Source organism: Pseudopipra pipra, chromosome 6 (assembly GCF_036250125.1).
Source record: "Pseudopipra pipra isolate bDixPip1 chromosome 6, bDixPip1.hap1, whole genome shotgun sequence".
Taxonomy (NCBI): domain Eukaryota; kingdom Metazoa; phylum Chordata; class Aves; order Passeriformes; family Pipridae; genus Pseudopipra; species Pseudopipra pipra.
The window spans coordinates 15,261,228-15,273,980 of record NC_087554.1 but is presented as its reverse complement, the minus strand read 5'-3'; the positions used below and the strand labels follow the sequence as shown (position 1 = coordinate 15,273,980).

General features: G+C 37.5%; 1 protein-coding gene across 2 annotated transcripts in view; it reads left to right on the top strand.

Annotated features, from left to right (window-relative positions):
- Positions 1 to 373: 373 nt before the first annotated feature.
- The window catches only part of TSG101 (tumor susceptibility 101), a 24,766-nt gene continuing 12,386 nt past the window's right edge, over positions 374 to 12,753 (top strand). Inside the window, exons 1-7 of one of the 2 annotated variants that reach the window (XM_064657504.1) lie at positions 374 to 531; positions 3,270 to 3,354; positions 5,209 to 5,274; positions 5,865 to 6,028; positions 7,391 to 7,517; positions 10,413 to 10,479; positions 12,239 to 12,333. In XM_064657504.1, the coding sequence (XP_064513574.1) occupies positions 490 to 531; positions 3,270 to 3,354; positions 5,209 to 5,274; positions 5,865 to 6,028; positions 7,391 to 7,517; positions 10,413 to 10,479; positions 12,239 to 12,333 (646 nt within the window). In that variant the 5' untranslated portion in view covers positions 374 to 489. Of the gene's footprint in view, positions 532 to 1,700; positions 2,178 to 3,269; positions 3,355 to 5,208; positions 5,275 to 5,864; positions 6,029 to 7,390; positions 7,518 to 10,412; positions 10,480 to 12,238; positions 12,334 to 12,753 lie in introns of those variants that run through there. The other variant, XM_064657503.1, reaches the window with a different exon arrangement.

The window sequence follows — 12,753 nt, the reverse complement described above, 5'->3', positions numbered from 1 at the left end:
TTTCCCACTTACTTTGGAAAAAACACTATGAAATTAAGGTTTTACGTTGTTCTTCAAGGTGTCGCTTCTCATCTGTTAAGCCTTTTTTTTTTTCATGCGAATAGTCAAGGTGTTGTTTTATATATCGTAAGCTGCCAACTCTCACAGGTATGTTTCGTACATTAATGCTCCTGATCTTGTGTTTGTGTCGCGTTCCGTGAACAAGAACCAAAGGGCCGCAGCTCCGTCGGCGCAGTGGGAAGCGGCACTTGGCTTTATCAGGGGGAGAATGAACTCACAGAGAGGCTTTTTAACAATAAGCTGCCCTGCCGAGAGCCGCCCGGGCGCTCCGTGCGGTGCCTGTGGCGGAGGGGGCGGGGCCGCCCCGCGCCCGCCCCGTGACGCGCGGAAGCGGCGCCGCTGCCGGAAGCGGTCGCGCGGCCGCTTCCTGTGTTTATGTAGGGTCGGGCAGGCGGCACCGCGAGCGGCACCGGCAGAGGGGCGGCCGCCATGGCGGTGTCCGAGAGCCAGCTCAAGAAGATGCTCACCAAGGTGCTGCCGCGGCCGGGCGGGCTCGGCGAGGTGGGGGGGGAGGGAGCGGGGCCCAGGCACCGGGAGACTGTGGATGGAGTTAAGGGAGGAATGGCGCGCCGATGGCAGAATAGCCCTGCGAGACTGCAGTGCTGGGCTGGGACACTGCCAGGCGCCGTCGGGGGTCGGAGCACGGTGTGGGTCGTGGGGCTGTGCAGTGTCACTGGTGCTCACTCATGGAGGGGGAAGGCAGGGTCAGCATCGTTCCCTGGGATGGGTGGGTTTTATTATCGCCGGTGTTCAAGGAAACGAGAACAGGTCTTGGAAGGCAAATCATTAATCACATCATGAATCATACAGAGCCACGTATGCCGCTCTTCAGGTGAAAACTGGGCTTTGTCCAGCAGCCTGAAATGAAAACTCCAAAGGCTGAACACATGGGGAGTTATGGGTTGAAATGAAATCCCCTAAGGCTGAATATTTAGGGGGAGGTTATGGGTTTGTTTGGGGGAATTTTTTAGCAACATTTAATCATTTTATTTGCACAGTTTTAGAATGAAATACAGTAGTTGAGAATCTGATCAAAACAGAAGAAACGTTATTAAAGGGTCTTTCACCTGCATGGACTCATAAGCAGATTCTTTTATTCAGCTTGAAAATGAGTGTTGAATGCTTAGTCAGTGTCAGCAAGTGACATCGTGTATGTATTTGTATATACTTGTCTTTTCTAAATTAGTCCACTGTCCTCATTTCCCCACACTTGCCCATTTTATACTCCCATCTAACTTTCTGCAGGTCAGTTCAAAGTGAAATGTGCTTGATAGCTGATGAACAATGAAGACGGTGTTTCACTCACTGCCTTATGTTTATTTTTCTAAAATAATTACAATTCCTGTTCTACAGAGAAAAGTTCAGTGATATTTCCCATATTAAATAGTTCGGCGTGTGAGATAACAAAAGACCCCTAGTTCTGGTAAATGTAAGCACTTAGTTTACCTTCAGGTATTTAGCTGCTGTGTGATCTTAAAAAGCTTCATCCTTCTGTGATCTGTTACCTTATATGTAAAACGAGGGGGATGCATTTACCATCTGAGAGTGGAGGAGGAAAAAATATTCTAGAAATTAGGAATTCAAATTAATCAGTTTTAATCACCTTTGTAGTAATGATTATTTTCCAAAAAGATCTTGACATGTCTTGGAAATGGATCTAAGTATGGGAATTAACAGCTCATGTAGCACTTAATTTTTGCTTGTGGCAGTAGCTGAAATCTTACAAGCGTCTCTCTACTCATGATTCATCACCCTCTGTGTAAAAACTATTTGCAACAATATTACTTTTCCAAAGGAGGCTGAGATGCTTTGTTGCAACCCTCCCATCAAATCAGCACCCAGGGGTTGACTGATCTCCATGCTGGTGCCTCCCTGCACACACAGGCATCCCTACTGGAAGGGTTGCTTTCTCTCCCACAGACCAGCATCTTGCAGAGAGACCATGTGGCTGTTTTGTCCCTGGTCATTTCAGGCAGATAAGTCACAGCATCACCCAAGGTTCACCACAGCATCACTCTGCAGGCTGAGGTGGCATTATGGGAAGCGGCGTGGTGCCTTCAACTCTGCTCAGTAAATACAAGTGGTCATGCCCAGGAGGAGCATCCCTGTCAGTCTCTGTAGGTAACAGGAAGAAGAGTTAATTTCTAAGTTTCACAACTCATAAATGTTTGTCAGAAGCAAGGTGACCTTTAGTTGTGGCACCACAGTTTGCTCTTGGATAATGTCTGAATTAATTTGTTCAGGTGTTGTTAACATTTGAGAGCTTTGGATATCAGGCATTTCGTTGTTCTGGGCCCTTTGTCTTCCTGGAGGCATGTCTGTGTTCCTTAAGACATCTGAAGATTGCAGGTTTTTTAGTTGTGTTACAGTGAAAACATTGTCCAGGGACCACATTGCTGGCTTTTCTTTTTAATAGTATTTATTGGGAGGAATGGCCACAAGGCTAAAAAGCTGCACCATGTGGTGAACCAACCTTTTGCTGCCCAGGAGCTTCTCCTTTGCTGTCTGGGGGTTATAGTTCTGAGACTGCTACATTCTGTTGCAGTGTATCTGTGGTTTACAGGTCATCTGTGCTCTGAGCTACTCCCTGCTCCTGATAAAAGGAAGGGGATGAAACCAGTATTATTACTGGTAATATTGTGCCTTGATATGTCTGCTTTCTAGCCAATAAAATACATGAAAATACTAATCAATGATGCTTAAATACTGTGTTGCTTTGAAAAGTGCTGTGAAAGATACCTGTGAGAGTCAGATCCTAGATAGGTTTTTGTCAGGAATGTTCAAAACATCACTATATTTTTCTGGAGATGCCTTATTTTTCTTCTTTCTCAAAATACACACATATCTCTCAGATCCTGCTGCTTACAGTAGAACATGAAAGAAAATGGAGTAGCTTTTCCCAAATAACTTATGCGTGGACCATTATTTAAGACTAAAAACATCTTAACACTTCATTAAAGTTTGGTAAGTTATATAGGCAGTGTCAAGTTAATGACAGATACAATAATGACAGTGACAAGTTAATAATGGCAATGCCAGTAATAGTGTTCAGTTAATGGACAATTAAATTCTTATTCCAAATTAAGAATGGAGAAGAATATCCATATATCAGTGTAAACTCTCATAGATGCAGTCTATTGGGTAAAATAAAATTAAATTACTCTGGAAGTGTAGTCTCTGAAGTAATTTCTATCTCTTTTGTTTTTCAGTATAAGTATAGAGACCTAACTATACAGGAGACAACCAGTGTTATTACTCAATACAAGGACCTCAAACCTGTCATGGATTCATATGGTTAGTCACTGCATGAGAAAATTTTTGTTATTGAATTGTTGATGCTTTAGAGGCATTTGGTAGTTTTTATGGGGGGAAAAAGATTAAAATCAGAAAACATAGTTTAAGTTTCTCTTTTTGGTCTTTGACATCAGTACTTCTTTAGAGACAAAGTTATTTTCTAAAGTAACCTTTCTGTATTTCTTAGTCTATCTAATATGCCAAGAAGTGATGCATTTTTCACAGCTTAGCTTTTAATCACTCAGTGATGTCATATCTGTTGGTGTCCTGAGATTGCTGGTGTCTTACAAATTCAGCTGTGCTGCCATATAAAGATATTTTTAGAATTCTGTTTAGAAAGAACTGTAAATTAATGAGCAAATGCTTCATTAAAAATAATTGTGGCAGTCCGTAAGAGTATGCAGAACACATAGTCAATATAGAAAATTGTCATGAGGGTTTTGTAATGTAAATTACTGATGGCAGTCACTGTTTGTCAGCTATTTTAAAGGCTCTAAGTAAATTTTAATTTAAATGTGTTAAGTGAAGATGGTGTCTAGAGTTAGCTCCATGAGGGCATGGTTTCACAGCATACAGTGAGCCAGCATAGCTGCTGAGATCAACCTCCTTACGATCACCTTTTTTAACTGTCAGCTGTGGGATTCCTCTGTGAGTTAATTTATATTACCAATACATCACCACAGATTTTAAAGCCTTCTGTTTTTAATATTGTAAATTTGAATTCAGAAATATTAAGAAGGGGCATGGACAAGTAAAAGATAAATTAGTTCTAACTTGAATAGCTGCAAGCCAGCAGCTGTCACAGAAATAAAAATTCACACAGTGACTGGAGAAACAAAACAAGAGGGAAAGGACTGTGGCTGGAATAGCTTCACAAGTTTATCTGAGGATGGTGATCAGAATTCCAGATAGCTTTGAGCTGTAGCCATTTGTGTTACCTAATGCTTTCTAAGCTGCCTGGGAGAGGCTAAGCACAGAATCACTTACAGATAATCCATATTATTTGTGGCAGTGACATCAGTGACAAGAAAATGATTACATTGCTGTTGAGATCATTTTCAACTTGATATTAATAATGAAATATATGCCCCCATCTAAGTCCCAACATGTCCTACCAGCCTTTGCAGAACTTTAGCACCACAACAATTGTACACAGTAAGCTATGTTTGAAGTATGACTAGAAACTTTCAGGTGAAATTAGGAAGACAAGAGCTTTCTCAGCAGAAGCTGATTTATTCAGCCAAGAATACTGTATTGGATTAAAAGTAAGAGAAAACTAAATACAGCAACTCTGTAAATGTAGGTCAGAGTTCTTGTGTGGTTTGTGAACTAAAACAGATTTGGCAGTCAGTCAAGTGCTACTCATTTTTTCCTCTTCAGTGTGTTATTGTTTGGTTAAATTACCTTTACTGACTCTGTAGTAAATGCCTGTGGCCCAGTAATTTTCAGTACTCTTGCTGATCTGTTTGTTTGGTGAAAGCATAAGAAATTCTTTACAATCCTCAGATGACAGCTGTTTTCTAAAATTGAGTTCAGATTATCTTTGCAGCAATTTGCATGATTTGCAGTTTGTGAGGTTCCAACATGTTTTACTTGCTCTCTGAATGAGGAAACAGTTTTATTTGCAGTGAAGGTAGTTTGACAATAATTAGTCATTCATTTCTCAGAAATGTGTTATTCATAAGAAGTTGCCTGACTGTAGACAGTCATTTGCTAGTCCATAAATGTGTAAGAGCAGAACCTTTCAAGCTGAGTTTATATGGATGTAACTTTGAAAACTTATGCCAATAAATATAAGAGGTATAACCTGAGTGGAGATTAACATAGCAAATGTGTGTGTTTGTTCCATTTCAGTTTTTAACGACGGTTCATCTAGGGAGTTGATGAGCCTCAGTGGAACCATTCCTGTGCCTTACAGAGGTATGCATTTATTATAATTATCATCACCCCTTTATTTTCCCAAATTACATGAAAAATTATTTAGATTTGTCCTGGTTCAACTTCACTGCTTTGGTGATCACTATTTTTCTGAAATTCTTTACTTGCCCGAATCAAAATATTTTAAAGAAATTGTTCCCTATTTTTGCTGCAGGATAAAATTTGAATGTTGAGCATTGCTTCTTCAGTCTTGTACAGCTCTGTAACATCTTTTTTCTTTCAGTACTGCACATTTTTCAAGCTTGTCAATTGAATGAGCAATAATGCAAACTATGTATTGCTGCAGCTAAGGATAATTCAGAGTAGGATCTAGTAATGTTGCATTGTAGAACAAATGAGATAATGTATTAGTTGCAAATGACAGTTGTAGATCACAGTTAAATTGTTCTGAAAATGTTGAGTTGGTGGCCATAATGTCAGCTATTCATTGAATGTTATTAGTAGATTTTGGCTTCAGCTTCTAACTGTGCAATTGAGTTTGATGGGTTTAGGCATTTTTTTATAAATCTGGATACAAGAGGACAGTTGAAGAGTTGGAATAACTTTAAAATCTTTCAAAATATCTTTTCTAGGTAACACATACAATATCCCAATTTGCCTGTGGCTGCTGGACACCTACCCTTTCAACCCCCCAATTTGTTTTGTTAAACCCACCAGCTCTATGACAATAAAAACTGGGAAGCATGTTGATGCAAATGGAAAGATATACCTTCCTTATCTGCATGAGTGGAAATATGTAAGTACAGGGAACCTGGAATTCTCAAATTGCTCAGTTCTGCATTCCTTGAGATAGTTGAATCATTTTAAACAAAAGACATTATCCCTTTTATTTGAGATCTTAAACCATTTTTAAAATGAAGACAGCTGCTTATTATTTGTAATATCTTAAAGTTCAGGATGTTTCATTCTGGGTCCTTGTAATTTAATGTGGTTGCGTCTTTAGTTGCAGTTTGTCTGATTAAACAGTGCAGCATAAAGGCATCCTTCTGTGGCAGAACACTGTTGTGAAGACTTGTGAGATAACAATATTTACAGAAGGGAAATTATAAATTCTCTTAAAACGTCTCTGTGCTGAATTTAATCTCTGTGACTAAAATGCACTTGTGTGAGCACTTGGACTTTATATAGTCATTCCTTATGCCTCGAGTATGTGGATATATTTGCTTTTCCAATGAATAGAGGTGTTGAGCAGTGCAGGCCTTGTAGAAGTTGTGACCAAAACGTGGACTTGTAAAGAAGATAACCTGTGCTGACGAGGTTAGAACGGTACAAAGCGCACAGTTCATGAAAAGGGAACAGGAAAAAATTTGTTAAGGATGGGTGGTAGGTCAGCACTTGCATGATAATAGTGGAAAAAAGCTGCCCAGATCATTATACAGGTCTCCCACTAGCAAGAGGATCATCCAAGGTACAGGGGATATGTAATTCTTTCAGTTTGAGAGGCTGGTAAAAATAAGTAAGTGGATTATGGAGCTGAGAAAATTTGGAAATGGTATATTTCGTCTGGTACTACATTCATGATGCTTGTTCTTATTTTGGCAAAATGAAATCATGCCTATATTAAGTGTAGTTATAAACAGAAAAGCCTAGTTTAGCTATATTTAGAGGAGGTTTTTGCCACTCCTTAGTGGGTTAGAATACTTTTTCCATTGAGACATTCTGCACCAGAGAATAAACTATGATATATGAAATTGAAACGTCTGAAAACTTAGTGATCTGCACTTTTTTCAAGTTGGAAAGTGGATTTAAATTTGTAAAATATTATTATAATCCACCATTGGACAGTCATCTTCAGTCATTTATTGTCCTGGAGTTGATAGGGAACTGTGTATTACCCAGTTTATTCTGGGTGTAGATGTGGCTGAAGCTGTATTTTGGCATAGTAATTTTAAATACTGCCTGGCTGGGTTTGGCATCTGTAAAAAAATCCAGAAAGGGAGTTAAATATGCACATATATACACATATATATATTTTTTAAATATTTAAACCCACAATGCAAGGAATGCTTTTGAGGGCTGTAGGTATCCTGTTGTTGCTCTAGTCAGTTAAACTCTCTGTTAGAAAACTGAACAACTTGTGATTTGCTTTCCCTCACAGCCCCAGTCAGACTTGCTAGAGCTGATTCAGGTCATGATTGTTGTGTTTGGAGAGGAACCTCCAGTCTTTTCTCGGCCCACTGCTTCGTCGAGCTACCCACCATACCAGGCAACAGGCCCTCCAACCAGTAAGTGCTCATTATTTCTGCAAATAATCATATTAATATTCCACAGTGGTTGTTACCCTGCATAGTTTTTCAACACATTATGCATTTTACAGTAGAATGACTTTGTGTATTGCTGGCTAATGAATTAATCTGTGCTGTACTTGGCCCGGTTGGACTTGATGATCTTAAAGGTCGTTTCCAACCTAAAAGATTCTATGAGTCAAAGAATGTGTGTGTTTTTTAGGGTTTTGGAAGGGAAAAAACAAGTTTGTATTAAAAAAACCCCAAACAAAACCAGAAGACACACACGAACACCCCTCCAAGCTCCACAAAACAAGCAGTATCCTGTCAATATTCTGAGATAGCCTTTAAAAGAGATTATTCAGATAACTGTTATTTTAATTTTATTTATTCTGATAATACACATCCATCTGTTAAGTTCCCTGCAACTATTGATTTCATAAGCAAAGGCATGCTTATTGCATGTGTTTCCTATGCTCATGCTCCTGCTTTGTGAGGTTTATTTTTATTCTTAAAAAATGCTGGCTGAATAAGAAAAAAAACCCCTGCCTTGTGATTTTTTTTTTTTATTCTTCTCTGTTGACGTGGTGCTCTGACTTGGTACTCATTCTTATTTCCTTGCAAAAATTCTCAAGACCTTTTAAATCTTGTATTTATTTAAACTTGTGGAGGCATCTTATTTTAAAGACTGGGGATGGATGGGTGGGGCAAAAAGGGGAAGGAGGAAACAGAAAATCCAAGAAATTCTCCCAAGAGGAGACTGCATTGGGTAGAGTAGACCTACTCAAGCCACGGACTGGGGCAGGAGGGGAGGGGGTTCAACTTAGCTGGAGATTCTTTAATGATGTTATAAGAGTTCTACTTTAACTTAATGGTAGAGTAGCTGTATTTGGGGTTATTTATTTTTGCTGTATTTTTAAGGCTGTATACTTTCGTATTGAAATATGGCTTTTACCTGATCATAGTGTTACATATGAAATGCTGAAGTGCTATTCGTTGCCATTTCCAGCAAAAACCATTTTTAACAAGGTCTTAGGCTCTTAACCTGTGAGAAGAGGGGTAGCAAACATAAATGGAACCATTAGGAATAGTCAGATAAAGGCAGGTGTTTCAAGGTTTTTTTGCTTGTCCAGCACTAGCCTGCCTGTAAGAGCAGTAGGTGGTTGTGTTGTCCTGAACACACTGTCCTGAACAGTGGGTGTCAGTGTAAGTGTAGTTTTAGTAGAGACTGTGACTTGTGCTTTAAGGACAGACCATCAGTTGAAACACACTTGATTACTCTTGTAGTCATTCAAAGCTGAAGTACTTTGAATTACTGTTTTGAATTGAATTGAACTGAAGTACTATGAATTGCTTCATAGTTGAAGTAATTTTAGTGGAAATGTTTCAGGTCTTTTAAATTGTTAATAGCTACTTAATTTTCCTAGTGTAGTCAGACTTTCCTTATTTTACAGACATTTAAGATTTGGGTTTTTTCAAGTTCTACAGACATTGTGTAAGAAGAAATTAAGCCCTTTTACAAAAACTGTAATCATTTGAAAGCATTCAAGGGTGAAAATAGCTCGACTCTTAAAAAAAAAAGCTATTTAATGTAATATTCCTAAAATTGCTAGAAATGTGGAATAAGTATGTCTAAAACATGATTTTTGTTAGCTTTTCAAGAAGAAACTTAAAATTGCGGACACTATTAAAGCCTTGGACATTTATATGTGCTGATAACTGATTTTTAAAGTATAACTTCTAAATAGCAGAAATTGCTGGGTAGGAATGTGGTTGGATTGTTAAACAGTTAATCAGCTGTTTTGAAATTCAGCTACTCTGAAGTACTCAAATTATGTACTCATTATTTAGTGAGTAAAAAACACTGGCTACATTAGAAAGGTCGTTTTATTTTTTCAGCTATTATATAAGAAAGCTCCTCAGGTGTCATCTTTAATACCATGACTTTTTTTTTTTAAGTTCCTTGGCTGGAGATTTTTTTTTTTTTGTATTCACATTTTACTTGATACACCAACTTCTTGTGCATTTTTTAAATCGGTATCTATTTTTATCCACACAGTGCCTAGTTAAAAGTAATGATTAAGAAAAAAATCAATATATTAATAAGGTTATATTTATGTATAAGGAAGAACTGGTTTACATTGGAGGTGGCAGAGCATTGGAACAGGCTGTTCAGAGAGGTCATGGAGTCTCCCTCTCTGGAGACATTCAAAACCCAGCTGTACATGTTCTTGTGTCACCTGCTGTAGGTGACCTTGGCAGAGGGGTTGGACTGGATGATCTCCAGAGGTCCCTTCCAACCCTAACAATTCTGTGATTCTGGGAAATAACACAGTGAGAGGTGTCCTAGCTAGCTGTTCTAAGGAATGTCTAATTGAATTCAATTACAGTTCTCACAGTCTCCCTCCAAACTCTTGAAATACTCTTGAAAATACTTTAACCACAGTTGATAGGTAGAGGTAGAATCTTCAGAAATGCAAAATTTGCCTCTGTTTTGTTAAAATGTGCTTAGTTACACAAATGAAATTCTAACTGGTCAGTGCATGGTGGGAAGGTCTGCTGCAGTTTAGTCCTTTTTGTGTTTAGAGAGGGAGCAGCTGCCTTGGTCAGTGGACATACCAAATAGCTGCACGTTTGCCTCTTGCTGAGCTCCAAGAGAGCAGCCAGGGAAACATCTGGGATTGCTGTGGAAAGGAGTGGTGTTAGGGGGATGCAGGGTGTGTGGTTTTGAGGGAGTTTGGCCACTGAATGACTTCTCTTTACTCATTTTTCATTGTGTTATATTGAATTCATTGTTCAATAAACTTTGAAAAGCATCTTACTGCAGCTTGACATATCATGGTATGTATTAAACTTCTGCAATGTAAAAATATGCAAAATCCTTGTTTTATTTAGCTTCCTATGTGCCAGGAATTCCAGGTGGAATATCTCCCTATCCAGCACCAAACACTCCAAACCCAAGGTAATAATCCCTTTAAACCAACATCAGCTATTTACAAGGTAGAGAGTTTCAGGGAATAGTATCTAGTCTTGGTTATATATTCTTATGACATATTGGTTGTATAATTTTTCATGTTAGCAGGGTTTTTTAAAAGTGAAGGCTGAATTTTTGTCAACAGCCAAAATAAAGTTGGAGGAAAGTTTAGCTTTCTTGATGTTGCTTCAAATACAATATACTCAGGTGATAAATACATTTTGGAAATTATTACCTAACTCCCAGCTGTTATCTTGCTTCGTTTTTATATCAGATTAGTTTTTATAATGTTGATATGTTTACATGACATGGAAAGAAATGAGCTTCTACAAGTTGGGGGTTTTCTTAGCATTGTTAATCTTGTTTTGGGTAATTAGCAACTCAAAAATTGACCAAAACATTGCTGGGTTAATACAAACCTTGACTCCAGCATAAATGTGGGCTGAATTCAGGGCACTCTAAGCGAATTTGAAGGACACAAAATTACTTTAAAAGCTTTTTATTAATGTAAACCAAGATTTTTGTCCTCTAAGTGTGTTATATAATAGTTTGGAATAAAGCTTTTCCAGAAAACTTCCAGTTCTGTCTTAGTAAATAGCAAGATGTTGATTACTGCCTCCTAGTGTATGCCTGCATTTTTTTACATCATAATTAATTGTTTTATTATTAATATCCTTATGTCTTGAATTTGTGTTAGGAGCATATGAAGAGTTGAAGAGTTGTTGTTGTTGTTGTAGTATATTACGGGTTTTTTTTCTTTTTTTTTTTTTTTTTTTTTTTTTTTTTTTAAATAAAAACTTTTAAACCCCTGTAAGGATTGGGAAGGGGAAGTGTTATGTTTTAAGAGGCAAAAAGTAGGGATTTTTATAAGTTCTTATGGCATGTTTTTTTCTTCCTACATACATTTATTTAAAGTACTCTTGATGTTTGTACAAAAGTGATTAGTAGAAGAACTAATTTTAAAATTTATGAATGAACAGAAAGGTTTTAAGACCTATTAAGTTTTCAGTTACCTGGAGAGAGACAGAATATGCTTATTCTATATTTTACATGTTTTCTTGGACCATTTTGTTTACTTATATGTACATTTGATACTCTGCTGCATGCAGGTGTTTGTCAGTCTAGTGCTGACTACTTTGAGTCCTTGTTTCAGTTGATAGTAAATGTATTTTAGAAAGGTGTTCTGAACTGTCATGTTTTATGCCATCTCACAATTGTTTCAGTGAGCAAATTAATACTTTTGCTTTTCTATATGCTTCAGAGCAGGGCTGAGAATTTCTGGAGGAGTTTTATTTCACCTCAACCATACTTGGAACCACATTTTTATGTTTATTTTTAGGTTTAGCAGCTCAGCAGTCATCGTGTTAACTATTCTTATTAAAAATTATTAAATTGGGATTACTGTTCGTGGGTTTGTAGCTAGAATAATTTCATGTGAATACTTTTGGGGTTTTGTATAGCAAGATTAAGAAATTGAACAGAATTTGTAATTTGTAATAATGTAAAGGCAATAACTAGATAAAGTTTCAGATTAAATGGTATCTGAAATTATATCAGAAATATAAATTGTGAAAGATGTCTTAGCTTTTGAAAAAGTGAACTGAAAAAGAGAAAAAGTATAAGTTGATCTGCAATTTAAACATTTTATTATATAAACAAATGTTTAATGTGGTGACATAAAGATAATATACGTGGATGATGTTTTCCAAATAGTTACATAACATTAGCATATCTTTCTTTGTCAAAGTGGCTTCTCAAGCTATCCTTATCCAGGTGGTGTTCCATTTCCAGCAACCACTAGTGTTCAGTACTACCCTTCTCCTCCTCCTGTGACCACTGTTGGTGAGTACCTTGGAAAGGATTTCTCTGAACTGAAGCTTCCCTCTGTAACTGATATGTAAAGAAATAAAATGGAAAGGGAATGTGTTGTTCTTATTCCGAGCTTCCGAAGTAATAATCTTGAATTAGCAAAGTTATTCAAAGGAAGAATAAAATATATCAGACGTCTTGTTTCTTGTATTCTATTCACTCAGGAATTTGATAAATTCTTGGGTGATGCAATACATCATGTGTCTCTATGAATATTTTGAAGAACACGGGATGTAACTGCCTATTTTTTCTCACCCTTTAAGTGGTGATGACTTTTGATTGCCTGCATTGCTCTGTTTGTGGTTTAGAAAAAGACTGTTGTCATCATTTAAACGTCTCCTGGACTTGCTTTATTTACTCTTTATTTATACTTTTTTTACTCCAAAAGTAGTA